The following is a 25,046-nucleotide window of genomic DNA, read 5'->3' as shown; positions in this document are numbered from 1 at the left end:
ATCCGCTCACTGAAGATTTGTCCCAAAATATTTATATAGTGTTAAAAACTTAAAGCCTGTGCCAAAACTGATTTATGATTCCTGTAGGGCTGAATCTGACCTCCAAGTCTTTGTGAGGTCTTTTAGACAGCAGGTTCTGACTAGTATTTACTTTTCAAGGTTTTGTGACGAAAAATGAGGGATGTGCCTAACAAGTGGAAACATGCAAAGGATCAGAAGAATGCCCTTCAGCAAGTGACTTAAATTTGCAGACCAAAGTTACTAAAGGCACACATTCATTACAACATTATGACTAATACGTTTAATCTAATTTAAACTCATTTCTAGAACAGTGTTTATAATCCACCACTCAGAACACTGTGAATTTGAAGTCAGAGCTATTTTCAGGTCTGTGACACTCAGTGAGCTGTTCCACAGTATTCTGGTCTTGTCTGAGGGAGCGATTAGCTTGATCACGGTGTTTCCTGAAGCTTCCTTTAATCTAATGTGAGTCAATACACAGTATTAGCAATTCCAAGCAGGATTCCAAGCTGGGGCTCTTTATTATAGTCTATTTTAAGATAATGAATATCTACTAAAGCACCAGCTTGAAATGCTTCGATGCCTTGAAATAGTGTTTTTAGGATTTTAGGCTCACTATTAACTTTACACTGACTGAAGGTGTGGAGCAAAATCAGAAGAACAGAAGTAAAGACCATGACTGTAGGGCTCTTTTATGAAAACTGTCACCCAACCCACGCAAAGTCCCGGATATCAGTGACAAACTCGTATGTCTGCTTTTCTAAGAAATGCTGTCTTAGAATAGCAACATGATACGTTTGGTTCGTATATGAATCCAGAGTGTTGGCGTTATGAAATGTCAGATGTATTGTGTTACTATTGTATGGTGGCATTATTCTGTACAAAAGCTCTCTGTGTAATTTAATACCACGGGCTCTCATGAAAAGCGCTCTAGTGTAGATAGGCAAGTATACGGATCCTGATTGGACGTTGTCATTTTCGCATGAGCGGAGGCTCCGCCCCCTCCTTTAAAGTCGAGTGGAATTTTCCAGTCCCCCTCATTCATTCAAATACCGGCGTCGGTTGAGGATCGTAGCGGAGTAATAAGCCAAGCAGTCCGGCATTGAGACATAGCTAGCTGCCTACCACAAAGGGTGAGTTCTTAATTTTAACTCGGGTTTATATTGGACCTAATGCTAGTTTGCTGTGCTAGTTGTCCTAAAGTACGTTAGACAGCTAGTTAAGAGAAGCTTGCCGGCGAGCTGCAAGCAGTTTTAGTGCTAGATAGATGTATTTCATTTTTACTGCCTACGTGCCTTACGCGGAGCTAGCTAACTATCTATCTATCTACCTTTCTGTTTCTGCTATTTTCTATTTGTGTAACATTACGTTAGTTAGCTGCACGCAGTTCATTCTGATAGCTATCCCTATTGAATTGGTCTAACGCCGTCGGTTAACTAGCTGGCACTAGCTAGGGAGGCCAGCTAATGGTGTCCTTCGCTGGTGTTAGCTTGCTTGCTAACTAGCTAGCTAATGCTTGACCGCCATTTGTCTGCTAGTGGGTGTTGTCTGTTTGGTCCACATCTGTTACTCAAACAAGTCAAATAATTATAGCTAATTGACCCAGTTTAACCTTTTCAATTACCTATTAAAATTAGCTCGCCGTTTTAGCTTCAGCTCGTGGAAGTTCACTTTCGCGGGTTTTTCTTCCCTTCCTAGTTAACGGCTGCCATCGACTTGGGGGTTATCTGTGGTTAAGTTAGTTAGTTATAGCTACTGCTATTTTTAGTTTTACTTTTTAGGAGCAGGTAACATGCAGATCGTGTAGTGTTGGAAAATTAGGTACTTTTAAAACTCTAAAAATTGGGTCACGTTAACAGTGCAGCGTTAAGTTGGGGAAATCTTACAAAACCAGATACTAGACATGACTAGAGATTGGGAATCTGAGGTGTAGTTTAATGTGACCCATGCATGAAAAATGAGGATGAGGTAGGGTTTTAGCTAGCTGAGTAGGTAGAGGAATACTAAGTAGCTAGCTAATAAGTAATTAGTGCTGGTTAAATAGTAGGAAAGTGGTGTGCTTTACTGTGAACATATGCTTGAAGGAAATGTCAACGTTGACTCATTCATCCGGTAGCTTGTGCCTGACTGAGTCAAATGCAATGAGCATGTGATCACCGCCTCATGAATATGAAACACTATCTAGCTGTATCCAGTTATGGCTGATGGGTCTCACCGGAACTGAGTAGACCATGTTTAGTGTAGAAGTGTAGGCTGTGTCAAGACCAGAACAGCTGCAGCCTGTCTGTCTCTAATATCTGAAGTGACCTGCTGTATAGATGTACTGTCTGTTTGCATAGGATTGCATGTAAACCGTCCATTCTCATGATTTCAGGTCAGGACACTCAACAACTGAAGTCTACAGCAATCACTAAGAGAACATCTCAGATATTTCACACCGCTTCTCTACTTTCCTCACGTTTCTGATATCTCACAATGTCTCAGCAGCAAATCAGGTCAGTCCATTTTACAGTCTACTTTACCCCTCCACAGCTTGCCATAATTGACTTTCAGTACTTGTCAGATTTTTAAAAAATAAAATCGTTAGACAGATAACCTATTTGATTGACATAACATGCACAGTATGATTTTAAATTAGGCTGTTTCTGCTTCCCCCACAGCCTTCCAGCCAAACTAATCAATGGTGGCATTGCTGGTATTGTTGGGGTCACTTGCGTGTTCCCCATTGACCTGGCTAAGACCAGACTCCAGAACCAGAGACCAGGACAACAGATCTACAAGAACATGTAAGCCCCCTTTTATCTTAATGTATGTGATTCTTTTAAAGAATATTTTAAACAGTAAATAATTGTAAGTTGATATTTAACTAACAAATATTCAGTTGGTCAGTGGTGAAGTTTACTTCTGTGCTTAACATAAAAAGGCTCGTTGGCTTCAGTGTTAGTTGTGGATACTGTTAAATATGTGATGTAGACATGATTTATTTCTGCATTTGCTGTGACTGTGCAGTGTTCTTGAAGTACGAGTTCAGGCATTGGAAAAAAATAAAAGGCAATAATTTATTTCTTTATTTTTTTAAGGATGGACTGTCTAATCAAAACAGTACGATCAGAGGGGTACTTTGGCATGTACAGAGGTAAGATTTGTCATTTATAAAATGTTTCATTTTGTTTATCAGGCTTCATGATAAGAGTTTTGGCTAAAGTACACATGGCTGTGTTACAAACAGCTTGAATTGGTTAACTAGTTTATACTTCTACAGTTTAGCTTAAGTAAAATTGATCGGATGGTTGATGAGGTTGACATTATGCATTTGTTTAACACATTGCCTCAAAAAATAGACCAATAAGAATTTGGTATTTGTAATTACAAGTTGTGTTTTTTTTATTATTATTGTTTTTTTGTTTTGTTTTTTTTACATCTTTTATAGACCTGAGGCACATAAGTAGAAAATAACCTTTTTTTTTCCCTCAAATTTTGGGACATGATTGGGTAAACTGATTGCAAGTTTGCAGATCATCTAATAGAGAACATTTTATGTAGGAAATTTGAGCCCATATTGTTTTTACAATATGGGTCTCTACTTCTGTGAGGAATGCTGTTTGTTTGCATCTGTGTTTTTCATGTTACAGACGTGGGTCCCCCCTGGGATAGTGAAGGCTAGCCGATTAAGGCGCAGCCACGCTGGAGGCAAATCATTTATCATGGTTCTTACCACTCCGCTCTATCTTAATTAGGCACCAAGTGTTTATTTGTTGAAAGTATTTATTTGCTCTTTGTTCTTCATACCCACTGAACTTTTGTGGACTTCTTTTAGCTGTCTTTTTTTCTACTAACCCCTTTGGTCATGTACTTCTAAATTAGTATTTAACTTTTTATTTCACTGTTACTGCTCTCTTCTACCGTTCTTTACCCTCATTCTATTCATACATAGCTATACTGCATCTGTCACTGTTCCTTGCTCTTCTAGGCAGTGTGTTCTTGAACTAGACATGGTTGTTTTTCATGCCTGCCTTCTTGATTTTCATTCTCACAGTTTTGTTTGTTCTTTTGTCTAATACTAGATTTTTCTTTTTTTCCATTTGTTGGCTTTTTGGTTCAGTGTTATGCCAGATCCCCCTCCATGATCATTCCTTGATATACACATGAGCTTTGTTCATATTCTGGTGACTGTTCTAATGTTAACTTTTTACAATGTTTTTGGTTTGATGGTGGTGGGGAATGGATGTTTTTGGATAATTTGTAAGCCTTTGACTATAGACTTGTTGCTTCTGTTTTGAGTAACCCTCTCCATTTTTGTCTTTTAGGTGCTGCTGTGAATCTTACTCTGGTTACACCTGAGAAAGCCATCAAGTTGGCAGCCAATGACTTCTTTCGCCACCACCTTGCCAAACATGGGTATGTCAGCCAGGAGATTCCTGAAACAGGAAATGCAAATGACTAAGTCCAGCAGGTAGTGACCAAAGCTTTGTGTTACAGGAAGGGCTTGACTGTGTTTAAAGAGATGATGGCTGGGTGTGGGGCAGGCATGTGCCAAGTCATAATCACTACTCCCATGGAGATGCTGAAAATTCAGCTTCAAGATGCTGGAAGATTAGGTTAGTGGTTTTTATATATATATATACACACACACATATGCGCGCAAGACTGTGATGTCCTTAGTTATGCCCTTATGTAGTGACTTTGTAATGTACAGCAGTATGAGCTCATTAAAACATTTGCTCTCCTTTTAGCTGCCCAGCAAAGAATGCCTGGTATCCTGGCTTCCAATAAACTGGCTCCAACAAATGCTGTGCTGAGCCGGTCCTACAACGTGGTGTCAAGCCCATCTGTACAGGCTGTGTCTGCCACCCAGATTGCAAAACGGCTCCTGCGCACTGAGGGTATCCAAGGCCTGTACAAAGGTCTGGGCGCTACACTCATGAGGTGAGTTCACATTTTCACTACAAGAACAAAATAAAATATTTTAAGATCCAGACTCCTCTTAAGGAAGGAAGATGTTAAGTGAAGAGATCTGCTTCAGTGCATGTGTGGATTTTATCTGATCTGAGAGTTTCCCTTTTTCTTTCTTTTTATTAGAGACGTGCCGTTCTCTATCGTCTACTTTCCTCTTTTTGCTAATCTAAACCGCTTAGGAAAGTGCGCTGAAGACGAAGTGGCGCCTTTCTATTGGTCCTTCATTTCTGGTTGTGTCGCTGGTTCCACTGCTGCAGTGGCAGTTAACCCATGTGATGGTGAGTAAGCGCCTTTAAAAAAAAAAAAAAAAAAAAAAAAGAGCAAGACAAAAAACACCCAATCATTTTCTTGTCATTGAGCTCACTTGTTTTGTTTTTTTCCCCTCCCCTATATAAAAGTGGTGAAAACTAGGCTGCAGTCACTGAGCAAAGGGGCCAATGAGGAGACGTACCGCGGTGTGCTCGACTGTGTGAGGTAATTTAAACCATGATTCTTTTACCTGTTAATATTTTATCAAAGTTTTACTTAAGTTTTGGCTTGTTGGTAAATTGCGAACTGTTTGTTCTTTCTCCTTTTTGTAGTAAGATCATGAAGAAAGAAGGGCCATCTGCTTTCTTGAAGGGAGCTGGCTGCAGGGCACTGGTCATTGCACCTCTTTTTGGCATTGCACAAGTGATGTACTTTGTTGGAGTTGGAGAGTTCATTTTGGGCCAAAGCCCCTTTAACCTCCTCTCTCCTTAAATAATCTTTACGGCTGCCTGAAATCCACTTTTCTGATGAAGGCAGACAAATATGTATTCAAATACAAAGATCAGTTATCAAGAGTTTGACAGCTCTGCTGTCATTAATTTCTTGAGCCATCTTCTGGCCTTACTGCACTTCTTGTTTGGTGTACTGGCTTATTTGATGGGCTGTGGCCAACGTTTTGCACTTGTTGGTAAGGGCATTTCCAGAAGTTGGAGCTTGAGTTGGTGCTCTAAATCCTTTTAGAAGGATCATCAAACAATTTACCCTCAGTGAGGGAGCATTGTGTCTGTAAATGTGGCACCTTGTTCAACACAATGATTGAAGATTCTTTTTCTTTAACATGTCTGTTTTGTCTTTCATGTTTTCCCTCTGTTTTGCTGAAATGTGTCTGATTTCATACACTATTGCTTTTCCTATGGCTGTTAACAGTAACAGTTTTAATGTGACTGTATTTATTTTACTTGGTAGCTGCAACAATCTTTTTTCATTCCAGTGGAAGTTGTCACAGAGGTAATGAGTATTTTAAATAGTCTAATTTCCTTTGTATTTAATACTTTCCACCACTTTTTCCATGCTATTGTGGCTGTCGATGATACGGACCAGCAGACTCATCTGACGGTGGCAAATTTCTTGGGACTTGTCCTGGCTAGCTGCATAGATACAGTGATGTGTAGATGGGTAGTGTTGTGCTAATGTAGTGGGAAACACTACATGCTTCCATTAGTTGTGGGTCTGGATTCAAGCAAATTGTTTAATTACATGTAGCTCTGCTGCATTTTCTGCAGATTTGTGTTAATATAAATTTATTAGTGGAAATGTTACATCAAAGACTAAATAATGGCTGTCTAGAGGTTTGAATTCAAAGTCACTCTTTGTGCTGCTGTGAATCTGGTTTACATCCAGAACTACTTGAATATCAGGACCCAGTGAGCAGGCTTGAAAGCTGCTGCTTGTCACTTACCATTCGGCATCCATTTTGAATCTGTTGATTTGCTTCAGTGTAATGACCGCTACCATTTAAAGTATTAGTTCATTTATAACTGTGATGCACATTTGCAAAACAATAAATATATAAACAACTTGTGTGAACAATTACTTTATTTTCCCAAAGCAATTACTAATATAAAACTCGTGCTATGAAAACCACATCAATTTTGTTTTAGACAATTTGCAAGTACCAGCTACACCTACTGTTTTGTTCAGAGTACTGAGTATGATCCATACAAATTCAGAACATGTTCTAGGAGAAATCCCAAACTCACAAAATATACAAGTACATGTTTCATAATTACAGTTCACATTCACAGCATGCTCAGACAGAAAAGCCCAGTCAAAAAAGGCTTGTGCCATTCTGAAGGTGTGGTGGAAGGCACAGAGAGGTATAGGTCAACACCAGAGTTGTGCTCATGTGAATATGAATAAGAAGACCGTAATATTAACGTAAGCATGTAAAACATTACTGAGCTACATCAGTACTGAGTACTCCTTTCATAATCTTGGAGCTCCTTATTCAGACTTTAGTACAGGGTGGTGCACAAATGAATTTTTGTTTACTTGCAGGAGGAACGCAGACCATTTGATAGACATTTTCCTGACTGAATGTGGAGGCATTACTTAGGCCCTGAAGAAAGTTATATGGGGGGGTAGCAGTCTTGAGCTGGGGATGAAAGTCATTAAGCAAATGGATTGACAGGTCAACAGTTAAAGGTTTAAACAATGTACAAGCAACAGATGGCAGGTTGGTGTGTCCGTGTCAGTGGGTGGACTATGGCCACACCAGTAAATACTGCAGCCTTGGATTTAATTTAGAACAGTGATCTCAACGTACATCATCTTGTGCTCTTGATTTCTGACAGGGGTGACCGTCAATCACATGCAGACACTTCAAATGTTTATAGAGTATTACTCACCATCTAAAATCAACAGATTACCACAGCAGACATGGACAAGATTTATGCAATAAATAAGATTACAAAAAGCTGATGAACAGAAAAGCATGAGTAGGTTTTCTTTACATACAATATTTACATCAGCAGTGTCTTGTACTGGGTGGAGGGCTGACTGGATATGAAGATGACTAAAACATGGGATTTTGCCCAGAATTCTTGCACTGCCCCTAAAAAAATCATGATGTAATTGTATAAGAACTCTGAAATGACCCACAAACAGCAAAATAAGGTAAAATGTTAATGTGATTACAGTGACAAGTCCATGCAGTGGTGGTCCAGCCCGAACAATGAATATAATTAAACACCAGAAATAAAATTAGGAACTTGAAACGCTATCTTATCACTCAGCCCCTATGTCAGCCTTCCCTATTTTGGACCCGGATGTGTTTGCTCAGTGAGGTCCAGAAGAGAGTTTAGGACAGCCACGTTGACAAGGAGAGCGTACGGGCACCTAAATGACCTCCCTGTTGTTTCGAATAGCACAGCATAGAACCATACTGAAGATCATGCCAATTATCTGCATAAAAAAATAGTATATATACATTACATTAATAACACATTAAAACTTAGAGATTTTAGATTAAATATAGCTGACAGTTTCATCTACGTACCATAATGCCTGCAATGCCAATTCCCACATATCCAATGATGAAGAGTTTTTCATTGAAGAAGTCATTTATAGCTGTGATGCAGTCCTGGGGGCAAGAGGAAGAAAAAGTTCATGAAATTCAAGGATTGATTTGGGAGTTATTTCTTTAGATGAACATGTAATACTGGGTGTGATGAGAATACTGACTGAAATCATGTTAATTCAAGCACAGTGACATATTTAGCAGCCAGTTAATGCTCTGGCACCTCAGTGTCCCTCTGGGTTTACAGGATCAAGTTACAGATGAAACACCTCCACCTCCTCTCCTCTCCCTCTAAACTGTACTCTTCTGTTCTATCTGCACTCATCTCTAGTTACCTTACCCCACCAGCTGTTTCACACCAGCCACTCTTTACACAACATGGTCATTATCGCCATCTACTGGGCTGAATCTGAAACGCTAAGCATTAGTATTTTATAGCTATAGATGTGCAACGGCAAGAATGTAATGATAAGGGAGAATCTTTATTATAAAAATAAACAAAAACCCCAAACATATGTAATTTAAACACAGTGGAAACAGCAGGCAATTTTGTCCTACTTTTCTTAACAAATAAATCTGGCATAAGGGTTCAAGGGTTAAGAATACATTTTCTAAAAAATATATATATATTATTTGCCCACTTAAGAACAATATTTTTAAAAGAAACACTATCAGTGTAACTAAAGACTTTAAAGAGTTTATCTGCATGAATTAACTCCTGCTAAAGCCTGAGTAGACTGATAAATCACTGTGCTGATCAGTTATTTATCTCAGTGTTACTGAGCTCTGCTAAAGCCTGAGTAGACTGATAAATCACTGTGCTGATCAGTTATTTATCTCAGTGTTACTGAGCTCTGCTAAAGCCTGAGTAGACTGATAAATCACTGTGCTGATCAGTTATTTATCTCAGTGTTACTGAGTTCTACTAAAACCTGAGTAGACTGATAAATCACTGTGCTGATTAGTTATTTATCTCAGTGTTACTAAGGAAATTACAGCTTCACATTTAGCAGGAGGATTTGGCAAACTGTTCACTTCCTTCATGAGAGGGGTGGTTGTCCTGCTCAAGAGATTATGGGAGCAGTAGTGGAAGGAGGAAGGCAAATGGGGAAGGGAGGGGTGGTTCGAATTTTGAAACTTCTTTCAAATGATAAGCACATTTTCCAGAAACACATTTACAAAGAATTACATGACGGAACCTTCCAACAAACAAGAGGAGGAAACAGTGTGAATTCAGTCAACCATACAACAGCTTGAAAGTTTTTCCATCCGCCTCTTCAAGACGTACCTTGCCTTCGAAGTCTGGACACAGGGTAGGGTTTTGTACAGAAACCCCACAGCAGTCAAGCTGTAGATGAAGAATAGAAGCACATAGATTAAGCCGTAAAGTAGCTGACTTCTAGGTATAAGTTATAGTATCAGTATATAAATCAAAATGTTGCACATACAGTTTTGTGGTAAATGGAAGAGATGGAGGTGTTGTTGCCAGTGTCTGAGAGGGAATCCGTGTAGAAATTCTGAAGCTCCTCAATAACCTGAAACAAAAGGCAACAAAAATAGTGTTTTGCTAAACTTCCGATCATGTCAGCTCAGTTTAGCACCTAGGCTCTAAATAATACTATACTGGTGACGCACTCAGTGAGGAAATTACCTTATCTTTTTTCAGGAAGCCGAAAACCCCTGCAGCGACCTCGGCACCAAAAATCACCAGAAGACAGGCAAAGAACTAGACAACAAACAGGTCAGAGGCCTTTAAGCATTTGTCTGCAGAGTTATAATAATGAGAACTCTCCACCAGTAAGACGAGTTAATAAAACATGTTATATTAAGAATTATTGCAATCCTTGAATAACAAATTATTATTCAGACAAATTTTTATTTGATTTAATAAAAAAAAGACCACAAATTATTATTAGTATAGTAATTTTTCCCCTCATCTGAGAGTATTTTTCTTCTGTCCATACATGTCATGGGCAAAAGTATAGGAACACCTGCTCATTCATTCTTTCTTACGAAATCAGAGGTATTACAAATGCTGCTTTTGTTGGAGTAACTGTCTCTACTGTCCATGTAAGGCTTTCTACTAGATTTTGGAGAAGTACTGTGGGAATTCGATTGCATTCTGTGATAAAAACGTTAGTGAGGTGAGGGTGTTGGATGGTCACCACCCCACATCATCCCCATCTTATTAATAGGGGTGTCCACAAACATTTGAACATATCTAGATCGGGAGTTATTAGCTCCAGATAGTATCTTCTGCCCTATTCTAGCATCAGATAATATTCAATCCCCTTTTTACTTCAGGTGTAATTAAAATAATAGTTGGAAATGTGCAGTCTGTGGGCACATAAGAGTCATGATTCAGAACCTCTTATCTAGACAATGGTTTCTGTTTTCTCATGTACAGCAGTGGTATTGCATTTTATATCACAATCAGGACTGGTTTCATTCGTGCAAACAAAAGACATAACTATTAGATCATGCTTTTGCAGAAAAGAGAGTAATTTCATGGAAATTAATACATGGAATAAACCCTAACAATCTTTTAGAGTTTAGAGTTATTCATATTCAGGTATTTGGTGACACAGGGGTCAGTACAGCATCACACAGCTCTTACCCACCGATCCCAGAAGACATTGTGACTCCCTGACAGCCCCACAGCAGCCAAAGAAGCCCACCAGCATCATAATTCCTCCAGCTCCGATCAAAATGTACACGGCTGGAAAGAGAGCAGTGAAAACCGGTTGGATGAATCCTTACAGAAATCTAGTGTCAGAGTGCAGCCCGTTCAGAACTTCAACAGACATACAATCAGTCAAACCAGCTCTTTATACACAGAGAGTTCAAACAAAGACCTAAAGCTGTCTATTGAATGAATCCATATCCTGAAATAGCTTAATTAACTTAATTCATATTACTGAGTTAGCTAAAAGCTTTTGTGCTTCACTTAAGCTGATCTTTCATTCCCCAAAAGTAGCACATTCCTGCAATTCAACACCTTACCAGAAGCTGGCAGTATAAGGCAATGAAGCCACTGCACAGTTTGGGTCACAGAGCTGTTTGTATTTCACGTCATTCTTTTTAAATGACACTGGCATTAATGACTTGTCTATAGGGTTCCCAAAAGATCCTTCCCACTTTACTAACTTAAATCACTCACATCTAGGAAGCATTTCTCAGGACCAGTCCTTGAGGAGATGTAGCATACTTCACTTACAAGAAACAGAAAAGGGGAACAAAAGCCATCTGGCGACTTTTACTGGCAACACAGTTTGCTCCATTTCATACAACATCAGGCCAGGTGTTTGTGGTGAGCTGAATAAGACTGAAAAACTGCCTTCTTATACTTAAATCTAGTGGGTGATTACCAACAGTCAAAATGAGTTTCACTGTGAATAGCAGGTACTTCCCCATGGCACATAAACAAGCACAAAGTGCAGATCACATCCAGCAATCAGTCTGTTGGCTTAACACTGCTTTGCATTTTCCTAACTGTCCTGCCGGTTTGAGGGTGCCGACTGCTCTATGTAAAGCAGAGCTCCTCTCAGCATTGCCATCACAATGTAGAGTCAAAGGCCCCTTCCAGACGCGGCACAGCATAAACAAACCGGTCTTTGTGTACACAACACACTCGACCTAATATGGCCCAGCACAAGCTTAAACTCTACTGTGCTGAAATAATGCTAATCTTATTTACCATAAACTTCCACTGCTTGCTATTTGCAGAGCCTCAGGTACATATTGCAGAACATACATAATCCCCAGATATCCACCAATGTTTATGTTTATATATATATATATATATATATATATATATATATATATATATATATATATATATATATATATATATATATATATATAAATTTATATATTAACTATAAAACTGTATTACATAGTGTATGTATATACATAGTGTGTACTGTCTATGCATCCTAAAGGTAAATGTTTGCTATATCACCATCTCAGACTGCACAAGTAAAATGTAGTTAAATAGATTCAAATATAACCTGCCAACATTTACATAACAAAACCATGTGTGTAGTTTTCCCAGCAATCAGACAGATCCAACCTTGTTTTTATTCAGCAAAAATGAGCTTTTTACTATAATTTAGATTTTTTGATAACTGAGTGTGTATAAGTATTCTCTTCACAATTCCTCTTTGTAGCTAAAGTATAGCACTGCTTTAAAGCATGTAAACAACTCCCAATAAGAGCTGGCCGGGCTAAAGCACAGCCACCAAACGGCAGGTGTTGGGTTTAATGCAGTGTTACAACTAAGCCTCCCAAAGTAAACACTAAGAGAAACCGAAACCCCTCTTATAACTCCAGAAAAGGTCATTGTTTGGACATGTGTATGTACAGATTTATCAAAAATCATACTGCAGTTTTCTAATTAATATAATCCAGCTTATTCATGCTGATTTTTCAAATCATCTTTGGGGTTCTTAATAAATGTGTCATGTTTGACAGTCTTTTTATACTAATCTTATTTAATCTTAGATATTTTATGTATTCAGATTGGAAAAGAGGGATGTGTAGGTAAAAAAAAAAATCTAACACACACACACACACACACACACACACACACACACACACACACACACACACACACACACACACACACACACACACAAATGTATCACACTGTACCCCACAACTTAACAAAAACAGAAACTTTAGAAACAGCTACATGTTAGAAATGCTCTCTCCAGCGTGGGCATGTTCAGTTGAATCGGATGATTCAGCTGTATTCCAGCTAAACCAGTGGAGGTTTCAGTTTGATTTTATTGGGGAAATAATCTTTTATTTACAGATACTGGGAAAAAACCCAACACAGTTTCATTTGTACTTTTTGCTATTTTTACAATAGAAACTGTGATTTTTAAACTTTAAAAACCACATTCATTTCTTCTTTCTCCAAAACCACACCTTCTGCGAACATCTGTGGTAAGATTACAGCCTTAGATCTAGATCTTGACCTATTCTAATCATTTCATGACCGCAACATGTGTACAGGTTGGTTATATGCCTGTAATTTAGTCTCTCGTTGACATCAGGCCTCAGGGATAAACCATTACGTTCAGGTCCTTCTTAACCCCCCCACTGCTGTTAGTAATAGGATCCTTCCACCCTAGCAACCATTCCCCATAGGCAGAACAGGCCACAAAAGAGTCTGCTCCTCTTCAGTCTGCTCTTTAGGAGGATGACTCTTCGGAGAATGCTCGAATGACTCTTTTGGCTCTTTAGAGGATGTTGTTGCTAGGATGGCATCATCTCCCTGGCGACAAATTATATTCCCTTGTCCCCATTTGCAGCACATTTAAAAGTCAAACATAGAATCATAACAACTGATGAAGAAGTCATCCTAATACCCCTGTACACGCTCACAAACCTTAAAATTGGTAAAGAACCTTTACATTAAGCAACCAAGACATAGAGATCTCTATTACAAACATGGTTCTACCATGGCACTGTTAATAGCACAGGACCTACAGATTACCTAGAATACTTCATTTGCTTCATCAAATCAAGTAAAGCTACATTCACAAGAGAAGCTCAGAGTACAGAAAGTTCAGTACTTTTTAATCCTGCAAATTGTCAAAACATCTTGAAACACTCAATATTTTATTAATATAAGCAGGAAGCAGGTTGACAGGCAGGTTTGCCTGCATCAAGAGTTTCTATTGACAAAACAGAGGTTAAATAGTGCCAATCCTGGCATTCCAAAATGTAAGCAGAATGCCATAGACAATGAAATAGTAATAGTACGTTTGGGACAGTGCAGTGGGCAACACCTCTGGCCTCCACATGGCAGACTGGAGTTTAATTCTCCTCCCAGGCCAGAACACCAAGCCATATTATTATCACCATCATTATCTTTATCAGCCAAGACAGAAGCCCCCCCCAAAACTGCCCTTTCTTGTCTCTGTCTTCTGCTTTCCCACAAATCAAGGTCAGGCAGGGGATCTTTGCTGAGGGTGTGTGAAAAAGTAGCAAAATAATTTTCCCTCTCAGTTTCTATTCAAGCTGAGGGAGGACTTCAGCCACTCCACACTCTGGTCTAATTAAAACCCATGGGAGACGCTGAGCTGTTGTTTTCCTTCACACAAGGCAGAGGAGACTAAAGCAGAAAACATAGGGCCCCCGCTCTTCCCTCTACTAGCTGACTGCCACATGGACGGAAAACATGCAAGTGAAAGCAGCCACCATTTTAGCCTATATAAACACTGCTTGTGCCTGTAAGATAAACAGCTCTGCACTGCAAACAGCCTGAGAGGCTTCTGCTGATTCCCTTGCTGATAACCAAATGCAGCAGTCTTTACCTGTGCAAAAATATGGAAATAGGTAGACGTGTAAATGACCAGCTACCACAGGTTTTAATAACTGCATGAGGTCATGAACCAGCAAAAATGATGAAGACCAAAGAGAAAGACAGTGACCTGAGAGGAATTGTTCATCATCACGGAAGAACTCCCATACTCGGAACAGTCCCAGCCATTCTCTCAGCTGCTAACCCAACTCCTGATAATACGTATTTACAGAGCAACCACCGCTTCTATGGAACAGAGACAGATGGCCATCAATACGTGCCATGTATAGTGCATTGTAATTGAACACTGCCGCATGACTAGAGCCCCTGCAGTTCCTACCTTCATAAAGATGATGTGGACAAATGTGCTGATACCCTTACAGCTTATTAATACAATGGTTTCATTCCACCTGTAATTTGACTAAAGTAAAAAGACACGGCCTCATGTATACCTGCATTCCTTTGGAAGGTCATAGAGTAAAGTTAAGAACGTCTGAAAAGAGATAAACTTACTCATTCTACAAAGCTATCCTGAAATAGTCAGGACAGATTTGATGGTACCTTCTAGGAAAGATTATAAAAAACAAATTTTATAGAAGTAGTTTTCTTAAATTAATTTCCTGCATGCCTTTAACTTGATAATTATTATTACATTGTATAATTATAATTATTATTATATACTATTTAAATGGAGAAAAGTAGTCACTCAGCTGGTTGGTATCATTGTGTGCACACTGATTCATGGACCATTATAAGCAAAGAAGAGCTGTTGTTGGAGATCAGAAGTAAATTTATAGAGAAGCATGTTAATGAGTGAAGAGCTATATGACCAGCTCAGAGCAGCCTGAAGGTCAAGTGACTGCAGTTGCAAATATTCTTAAAGTTTGAGGTCCATGGGACAGCAGATAACCATCCTGGTTGATCCCAGATTGAACAGACAGACAGGGTGAACAGACGACAAAGAGCTACAGAAAACATCCAAAGATATACATGTCAATTTTTGAGCGACAGTGGGCTCCATGGAGGATAACCTAGAATGACTCCACTGCTATAAGAAAAACATAAAGGCAGACTATAATTTCTAAAGTGCATACTGATGACAAGTTAAATTGCATCTGGGAGAACAGCATTTGGACAGATAAAACAAAAACTGGAGCTTTTTGGCAATTTACATCAGCCTCAGGTCATGAGTCCACCAAAAACAGAATGACCCAAAGCCTTCTATGAACCCTGATCTCAGTCCTATTAAACATCTACAGAAAGAGGCGAAACATGCAGTCTGGAATAGGCACCTTTCAAACTTGGGACAGCCAGAGCAGTTTGATCAGGAAATTTGGTCAAACCATCTGTCGACAGGTGTCTCAATGAGAGCTACAGAAATCACTTGTGTCCAGGTCATTTTCATTTGATTTATTACTTAAAAGTATTCTGTTTTGAAAAAAGAAAGCGAGCCACAGAGAATCACAGTACAGAGTGAAAGGAATCAAAACAGAAATTGTATCTCATCTCTAGCGTGTTTACTTTTCTTTCTGCCCTAAAGTTACACTCACCCATAAAAATACCCTACAAACACACTCCCATCCCCTGAGAGCTCCAGGTGCTTCATGCAAGTAGCTTAAAGTAGTTGAAGCAATATTCAAATAAACAACAAACACAAAATACAGCTCCCACTGCAACCCGTTTTAGAACTACCTAAGGGGCCAATCTTTGCAAATTCACTTCCACTCTAGAAAAAAGGATATTACTTTGGTTATTAGTAATAATAATATTTATAATAATCCAATTGTTGTGTATTATATATATATATATATATATATATATATATATATATATATATATATATATATATATATATAAATAAAGTTATTATAAGTAGTAGTTTGCTCATTGTTTGTTATATAGTTCTCTTTTCTTTATTAAAAAATACACATAGGTTCAAATGAACAAGATCATACTACGTTCAGCTTTTTAAAGATTCCAATGTGTATGTGTTCATGATGCTGACTCTTAAGGGGGGGCCAGTAACATAATAGATTTATGCATGATCAGGGTATCTGCAGATCTCAGAAATGTAATGCTTTTGAAAGCTAATTTGATGAAGCTGATTTCAGTCAATTTCCTTTACTTGTCAGTGCTGTGCGTTTCATTCTGCAACACAGATTGTGTTTGTGTACAGATTGTGTTTTTTTGTTTTTTAATAAGCTGCATATAGTTACTTGGATTAATGCTACTTTCATCTGGTGATTCTTTTCTACTTTTTTCACCTTATTTTCCATTGAACAATGCAGGCGTGGGGGGCATTCTTATTAACTTGTTAAAACATCTCCGGTGTGAGAACAGATCCACCGATACAGATTAGAGCCGCAGTGAAAATAAATATACAAAATACGTTAGAGTTTCGCTTGTTATGACCCCTACACAAAAAGATAGGAGTGTTGTGGCACACCACTAAACATACTTCCACCACCTTCCAAATAAGGCGCCCCTAGGTCTGCTCCTACCATTTTTTTGGGAGGGGAAACCAACACTAGAACATCCTGACCCAGAGAAGCACAGATAAGAAGCACAGACTTTACTTGTGGGGCTCTTATTACTTCAAATTTCCACAATCTATAAGTCACACATACATATATTCATCATCAAGGAGTGCTTAACATGGCTTTAAAATTAGTAATCATAAGTATTCTAATCAACTTATATTTTATTCAATTAATAATACATTTTGTTCCACTGTCAAAGCTTAGTTTCTAAAAGCAGAAGCTTTAGCAATTTGTTAAAAAATAAAACTGTTAATAATTTGCTAGTTTACTCTGGTAAAACTGATTCTTAAACTCCTACCTTAACCTCCAAAAATTTAAAAACGGTCTGTAAGCCATAGCTATACACAGCTTAATAAAGATTAATGAGGTGAGTGGATAGAAACCCACTGCTGCTCTGCTGTAGCTCGCCAGGTCAGTCCTCAGAAGGAATTCTACAACACGCGGCTACAGCTACATGCTTCCTCCTTTGAGAAATACCCTTTAGCCATTAGTGGGAGTTATCAGTGTCTCCCCTCATTCATCAGGACTGAGCCCAATATTGGTTACCCATCCCCCACTGCAGAAATAGCAGCCAGAGCCAGTCTTTATATAAGCCTGTGGATAAGGCTATACTTTGTACAGGGCGTAACTGTTTTAGACCCATCTGCAGGTCATGATGTAGATACTGCCAATAAAAAATCTCTCTTCTGATGCCAGTGCAGATAGCCAGTCAGTGGATGCTGTAGAATAAACTGTCGGCATCCACCGCAAACAGCAAAGCTAAATTCTTGACCATGCACCACCACCTTTATAATGATAAAAAAAAACATTATTTGAAGGGAAAAAATCAACGAGTATAGGGAAATAATACTGATATCAGAATCACAAAGGACATCAGATATAGTATTTTGATTTGGTTGATATAAGACAACAATACTTGGAGATGTATTTATTTTACATGGGAAGAGTAAAACGCTTAGACAGCGATGGCCTATTGAGATACATACATACATAAAAAACAAACATACGATGATATGCAATGGACTACACTTCCCATGCATCTTTAATAATTTCCTTATTATTTATATTTATACTAGATACTGGAGCCTACTCAACTCTATAAATGCACATACAGATACACAGCATCACACCTTACTGGCTTTGGATGTCATGGTGGAAATAAAAATTTGTAACTTGTAGGATTTGTAACAAAAGCCCTATTTCAGCTGGATTAGTTTTACCTGGGGAAGGGAAGGTCCACTATAACGGTTGAATACAGACTTTATGGGGTCATTTGTAGAAATTACAGATTCTTTATCCCATATGAATTTCCCAGACAAATCCTGTTCAAATTGAATTACAGAACCTCCTCCGGTTCAGCTAATCCAGTGCTTAAGTATAAGGTAGTATGCCAACATAATGAGAAAACCAGACTGTACCATTTCAATCTGGTAAGAACATAAAAAAGATGTATACTTCATAATGGGCATGATAATACAACTGTGTGGGTTTTTTTTTTTTTTTTTTTTTTTGAGAATTTTGCTTATGGCCATTGTAAGTGCTGTGTATTACTTACCAATAAAGAAGGTTCCAGGGGCTCCATCTTCATTAAGTAGTGAGGAAGTACTGGTATCAAACCTCAGCCACAATCCCACTGCCAACACCAGTGAACCTGACAGCTGGGTAGGAAGAAAAATGTTAAATATTCATGAATGTCACTATGACATGTAGACTATGACATGTTTGCTATTCTGCTGCTGTTGTATACATGGTATACATCTGAATAAGACATGAGGCAAAAGCATGATCTGACCTAACTATACATATTCCCTCTTTCATAGTAAAAAGGGCACCCCTAACAGACATAAACTACAGAATCCAGAAATGGCCTGAGAAAGTGTCCTTTGTGACTTTGTGAGAAGTGAACACTTTTTCCTCGGCTAAGACAGCCTATTGATTGAAACTCTGTAAGATAAAGATCTGTGCTGTGCTGTCTAAACATGGCCATCTGCCCTTCTGTGGGGATAGCAATGACAAAGTCAAGTGTGTCTTCAGAGGTTCTCCATTAACCTCTCAGAGAGCAAATTTTCCTTGAGAACCACAAAGTGGGAGCTGCCAAAGAATTCATTAGTTTTCAGTGTTTTCTGCCAAGCTCCTCAAATAGAACAGCAAAGAAAATGCCATTCCAGTCCAGTATATGTTTAGTCTGGCTATGGAAGCTATAGAAAAAGTTCTCTCGAAACTCATATTCTGGACCCAAGCAAATTTGATATGCAGAGACATTCGTATTAGAGTTTTTGCAGTGCTTCAACATACCGACTCTTTTGTCTGAAAATGGGAACAACTTGGAGCAAGATTTAGGTCACATTGGGCCTAACGCGCTTCTGTTTTGTAAACAGTTTGAATTCCAGGAATACTTGCACTCAACTCTTCATTCGTCACAAAGCAAATATGTACATGCCATTTTAAAAAACGGTGATGATGAAAAGATCATGTCAAGTTTAAGTTTGTCCTGAGTCCCATGAGAGCCAACCTGCCACTCCCCAAGCGGGCAGGCTGTGCCAGTCTCACGGGCCTGCCGTCATTTCTGCTGGAATCCTCCATGCCCTGGCACTGTCCCCTCAAATTCGCACACTGCCCAGGGTCTCGACCCCCCCCCCCCACCACCACCACCACCACCATCACTACACCAAGCAGCCAATACAACAGTCCACTTCTTTGCCTGTTCATTCCGAGACAAAGGCATTGCTGTCCATCGTGGTGACACCACTGCACAGACAACCAATGACTGCAGCCACTGTGCCCTTCATTACGGTGTTCTCTACACTAACCACTTGAGCAGATCTAATTTGACCACTTCATTAGTGCAATGATCAAACCATCACACCAAAAAGAACTGGAGGTGCAAAACCAAGGTGGGTTTTGGAAAGTTTATTTAAGATTATCATCAAGCCACTGTTCAAAACCCCATGCATCTGCAAAACATAGATTTACAGGGGAAAACGCTATGAAAAGCTCACATAATGTAGAAGATACCTTTAAACTACCAAACCCCACTGATGTTCTCCAGATTATAAAACCTACGGGTGTGAAAATCTCAACCAACTGCACCATTCTTAACCCTTTCTGGAGGATTGTAACTAGCTACATACTCAAAAACACCCATAGCATTGTTTTGCATACAGCTAGCACAGGACTAGTTCAGACCGGAAAAATCACTAAGGGACAAAGATGAGAAGTGATGAGATCTATATATATATAAAGTTCCTTTCAACGGAAACCTGATATAGCTAGTAGCAAAATAGTGTGACAAAGCTGTGAACCTGCTCTGAAGTGAACCATGAAGTTTCCATCACTCAGACATAACACTGAAGGTGTTTTTACTTGATAGAGAGCACCTACAGCCTATTGCTATACAATACTCTATTACTGGAACTTATTTCAGGGTCACGCTGCGACCCAGCTGATCCAGAACTACAAGAAAACATTGTGAAAACTGGATGTTCATTAGGATTCTGCATATTGATTTCCAATAGATAAGAAATGAGGAATGAGAAACGACAGTTTTCTTGAGCATCTTGAGGTTAAAACAACTTTCTATAAACTTTTATACAACAGAGAAAAATAGCCCAACTTATTTAATCAGATTTTATCAGAATTAAACATAAACTGGCAATTTTTATAAACTGAAATGTGTCGGACTGTTTGCAGACTGTTTGTCTTTCCTTATTAAAGAAAAAAAAAAAAAAGAGTCCCAATACAACTTTTAAGCTCAAGGTTTAACCTTATATTTGAAACACCAATAACCCTTTTTACAACTCTCCTTTCTGCAGGAGATAAAGACATGTAGTAAAGGTCATTAAAGGTTTTATGCCTTCTTGTATTTATTGCAAAGGCTGTAAAATATAATACATGTCAGTTTCAGTAATCTTTTGAGAGATTAAAGGCCAGTTTCATGGTCTGCATAGCAGACAAGGCATCGTTTTAGAGACGAAGAAGCCAAAACAAGCTTTCTTGTTACAACTTTACTGATAAAGCAACTCAAAAAGGAAGAACGTTCGATTTTTGAATGCACTAATTCTCTGTGCCTGGCACTGAAATTCACATCACAAAACAGCACACAGTGAAGAAGCTGCACTTATTGTGCCACACCTGACCCAAGTAGGAAATGTTGCAACAAACTGACTGTTACACATCTGTTATTGTGCGTCTGCTCTGAAGGTCTACTGAAGTGTGTGTGCCAGTTCAGGGTCAAGACCAGAAGAGTTCCTCTCTATAAAAGGTGTCTTCCTTTCCTGCCCTGATATCCTTTGCTGTAAAACTGCTGTTAAAAGGTATCTAGTGGTTGTAAAATGACGAGGACTACAACTGGGAATTCTCAAATCTAGAGCGTTCATTCATTTAGCCCCAGTATGAACACCAGAGTTGGTCCATGATTTCAACTTACAAAGACTTGCTTCACTGCAAATGTAAAGCCTTCACATCTTGAAGGAAGAATGCATGAAAGGATCTATTTCCATTTCTGTCCACCTGCCTCAGTCCTAGCTGTCTGTTAGAGATTTTACACAGTTAGCAAGAGACTGAACAGCAAACTCTGCAATCCAATAGACCCAGATATCAATATGTAGAGCTTCACAACCGACCCTATAACTCTAATTTGGACCATTAGTCAATATAAACTCGAAAGGGAATCATTGCACTCTAAGAAAGAAGGGGGGGGGGGCTTTCAGGGGCTTTCAGGGGCTAAACTGGAGCATACTGTCTACATCAATGAGCCTCACAGGGTCCATCGCACCAGTTGCAGCCATTCACCAAACCAACTGAATTTCTATCAAATGTAACGAGCATCTCATGCAGGTGCAGGCAGGTCATGTCTTCATCATCAGGTAAAGTCAAATCATCTAATTAATGTGATTAGAAACATTTCCAGGCGAGTGGAAGACCTACCCAGAAGATGAAGTTGAAGAAGAAGAGCAGGTATTTCACGCATTTCATGCCGCCTTGCACTTTGCTCATTTTGCCGGTCGTCACGTCCCGCGTGTCCTCTGTTTCGCCAGTAATGTGTGTTTTTAATCACAGGCTAAATTTCCAGCTCCTAAGCTAAATGAACACGAGTTCGCTATGATATTAGTCTGTGAACGTGGAGCCAAAACAAACGGTCTTCCCCAGAGAAAGACTCGAGTTTAACGCGCCCTGGCAGAGCAGCACCACCCACTGTCCGGCCTGCCGCAGGGTGGAGCTACACCGACACGCAAGGCTGCTGTGAGAGCTACACGATGGAAATCCACTCAGCAATTGGTGTTTGCACTGTTATGCTGGGACTTCTTTGTTTACAGGCTGTAGTGTTTTTAATTTCAGCGCTACGAAACCAGAAGGCTTTACAATTCACCTCTTTGTTTTCATTCTGTCCTGTGATTGGACTGTGGGATCACATGATGCAGAAATCAAAGGCAGGCGTCTCACTGTTTTGGGACGAAGGGTACCACTACTTATGTGTTCGATAGAGTAGGAATAGACCAGCACTCATATAAGTACACACATATTTATTATATATATATATATAGAGAGAGAGAGAGAGAGAGAGAGTAGGAATAGACCAGCACTCATATAAGTACACACATATTTATTCTATATATATATATAGAGAGAGAGTAGGAATAGACCAGCACTCATATAAGTACACACATATTTATTCTATATATATATATAGAGAGAGGGAGTAGGAATAGACCAGCACTCATATAAGTACACACATATTTATTCTATATATATATAGAGAGAGAGAGTAGGAATAGACCAGCACTCATATAAGTACACACATATTTATTCTATATATAGAGAGAGAGAGAGAGTAGGAATAGACCAGCACTCATATAAGTACACACATATTTATTATATATATATATATATATATATATATATATATAGAGAGAGAGAGAGAGAGGGAGAGAGAGAGAGAGAGAGTAGGAATAGACCAGCACTCATATAAGTACACACATATTTATTTTATATATATATATATATATATATATATATATGCAAATAACAAATTTGTAAATGCAGCGATGAAAACCAGTAATTTGGCAACCTATATGAAAACCCTGTATGATGTGAAACATTATTATAATTTGACAGAAAAAAAAAACAAACTTTCAATAAACTTTCAATGTAAGTAAATGTAGAAACATTTAAAAAAGCTAATTTACCATGTCATTTAATTTGGGGAATTCATCATGACATTTCTACACTATACATACAACAGCTGATAACAGCTTAAATTATGTCAAAAAGTACAAAAAAAAACAAACATTTATTCCACCAAAATGTTCAGAAATATAATTATATTTTATTTATATAAGAATTAAATATATAACCAAATAATCTGAGAGTACAAAAGAAGTGTTCATATTCTACACATGTATTTATTAATTTGTTTTATTGTATTGATTTATTTTTGTCTTTTCTGCATGAAATACTGCAGAATTCCTGCAGGGCATTTTTTTTTTAAAGAAAACAATTAGTATTAACATTTCGATATTGTGAGAATCGACAAACAGAAACAGCAGGTATTGACTTCAGTATTGATCCATTCTCTCCTAAAAAGCTCAAGAACATGAATGGTGCTATTTAAAACTGATGGAAAAATGATACTTTAATTATATAACATTCACCTACTCCATATCAAACCCTTCACTCACACTACTGTATTGTGATGGGATCTATTGTTCCTCATGACATTTGCTTTATATGAAAAAATAAACAACAAAGTCACTGCCAGTGACTTCATATAAAATATGAAGTTAAAAAAAGGCAGCAGATTGAATCAGTTAACTACTGATAAACAAATGTAGATCATGAACATGTATTGTATTTCTTTTACAGGGAACCCTGACTGTTAATACTTACATATATAGTAAGTCTTATTGTTTATGTAGTGTCTTATAGTGTACACTTATAGTTTACACTTTCTACATGACCAATAATATCAAAATATGATATAAAATCAAATGGAAGTGTATTATGAGCATGAAACCATGGCAAATTCCTTTGATAGTAAGGATGTTATAGATATTGTTGGATTCAGTACTAAAAATGAGGCGATCAGGGAAGTGTTTCTCTTTAGTCTTGCGAAAGCTGGAAAGGCAATAGAGTTTAATTAGATATTAGAACAAGAGAGAGCAATGTGAGTGATTTGATCTATTTTATTGTAACAAATTACATACACTTTTGTGCTTTGTTTATTCCAATAATATATTCCAATAGTATTGAACATATCTCCTATGTTGAGGACTACAAGGTTTTACAGTCAGAGTAATATAAGTGCAGTAAGCCATGTCCTAGGGCGTGTGTTGAAGTTTCTTAAGTAGGTTAATGACAACACTCTCCCTGACCTTCACTTTAACACCTTCACTTTATATTTATGTTACTGTTACGGTAGGTGTCAAACCGTGCCTTCTTCGGGGCAGTTGATGTCCACAGTGCAGCAGAAGCTCAACAGCGTGAACCAAGCATTGTATCTGCACGTGTTTAATGAGTGGGGATCATTTTATTTTCTTTACTGCTTTTTAAAACTGTGAGCAGATCTTGCACAAGACCAAGTACAAGGTTCATCGCCTCCTCATGTGACCAGAGACTAAGAGTGTTCCTCATTCTCTCACTCTCTCTTTCTCTCTCTCTCTCTTTCACTAAACAATACATCACTCACAATCACTGTCAGTTCTGCCCTTCACACTAAGATTCTATTGTCTACTGGCATGGGGTCACACTCGGGGCATTCCACGCTCTGATGTCTCTCCATAGCTGTCGTCACAGTCACCAAAATATAATTAACAAATACTATTACTATTACTACTACTACTGATATTATTATTATTTATAATAATAATTATAATAATAATAATGGTATACT

General features: G+C 38.4%; 2 protein-coding genes across 3 annotated transcripts; one reads left to right on the top strand and one right to left on the bottom strand.

Annotated features, from left to right (window-relative positions):
* The first annotated feature begins 1,066 nt into the window (after nucleotides 1-1,066).
* Nucleotides 1,067-6,805, top strand: slc25a55a (solute carrier family 25 member 55a). 2 transcript variants are annotated; one of them, XM_072684661.1, is made up of 10 exons: nucleotides 1,067-1,154; nucleotides 2,396-2,516; nucleotides 2,682-2,807; nucleotides 3,102-3,157; nucleotides 4,329-4,419; nucleotides 4,501-4,619; nucleotides 4,755-4,947; nucleotides 5,101-5,255; nucleotides 5,376-5,451; nucleotides 5,559-6,805. In XM_072684661.1, exons 2-10 carry the CDS (start codon nucleotides 2,497-2,499, stop codon nucleotides 5,716-5,718), a joined length of 996 nt encoding a protein of 331 aa, XP_072540762.1. In that variant the 5' UTR covers nucleotides 1,067-1,154; nucleotides 2,396-2,496; the 3' UTR covers nucleotides 5,719-6,805. The 2 variants fall into 2 exon arrangements, with proteins under 2 accessions (XP_072540762.1, XP_072540763.1); XM_072684662.1 differs by lacking the exons at nucleotides 1,067-1,154; nucleotides 2,396-2,516; nucleotides 2,682-2,807; nucleotides 3,102-3,157 and adding an exon at nucleotides 3,176-3,711.
* tspan2a (tetraspanin 2a) lies at nucleotides 6,805-22,462 on the bottom strand. The gene is made up of 8 exons (XM_072684663.1): nucleotides 22,085-22,462; nucleotides 18,714-18,816; nucleotides 10,927-11,024; nucleotides 9,957-10,031; nucleotides 9,754-9,840; nucleotides 9,594-9,653; nucleotides 8,285-8,368; nucleotides 6,805-8,190 (listed from the first exon to the last, which is right to left on the bottom strand). Exons 1-8 carry the CDS (start codon nucleotides 22,151-22,153, stop codon nucleotides 8,125-8,127), a joined length of 642 nt encoding a protein of 213 aa, XP_072540764.1. The 5' UTR covers nucleotides 22,154-22,462; the 3' UTR covers nucleotides 6,805-8,124.
* Between the last annotated feature and the right edge of the window lie 2,584 nt (nucleotides 22,463-25,046).

This window comes from Salminus brasiliensis, chromosome 7 (assembly GCF_030463535.1).
Source record: "Salminus brasiliensis chromosome 7, fSalBra1.hap2, whole genome shotgun sequence".
In the NCBI taxonomy this organism is placed as follows: Eukaryota; Metazoa; Chordata; class Actinopteri; order Characiformes; family Bryconidae; genus Salminus; species Salminus brasiliensis.
This window is presented reverse-complemented; position numbering and strand designations above follow the sequence as displayed.

Bases quoted from the DNA above. Each gene is read 5' to 3' on its own strand.
- tspan2a (XM_072684663.1), bottom strand. From the start codon at position 22,153: ATGAGCAAAGTGCAAGGCGGCATGAAATGCGTGAAATACCTGCTCTTC. The intron at 18,817-22,084 runs GTAGGTCTTCCA...CTTCCTACCCAG, and splicing joins TCTTCAACTTCATCTTCTGG to CTGTCAGGTTCACTGGTGTT. The intron at 11,025-18,713 runs GTAAGTAATACA...CTCTCTTTCCAG, and splicing joins CCCTGGAACCTTCTTTATTG to CCGTGTACATTTTGATCGGA.
- slc25a55a (XM_072684661.1), top strand. From the start codon at position 2,497: ATGTCTCAGCAGCAAATCAG. The intron at 2,808-3,101 runs GTAAGCCCCCTT...TATTTTTTTAAG, and splicing joins CAACAGATCTACAAGAACAT to GATGGACTGTCTAATCAAAA. The intron at 4,948-5,100 runs GTGAGTTCACAT...TCTTTTTATTAG, and splicing joins CTGGGCGCTACACTCATGAG to AGACGTGCCGTTCTCTATCG.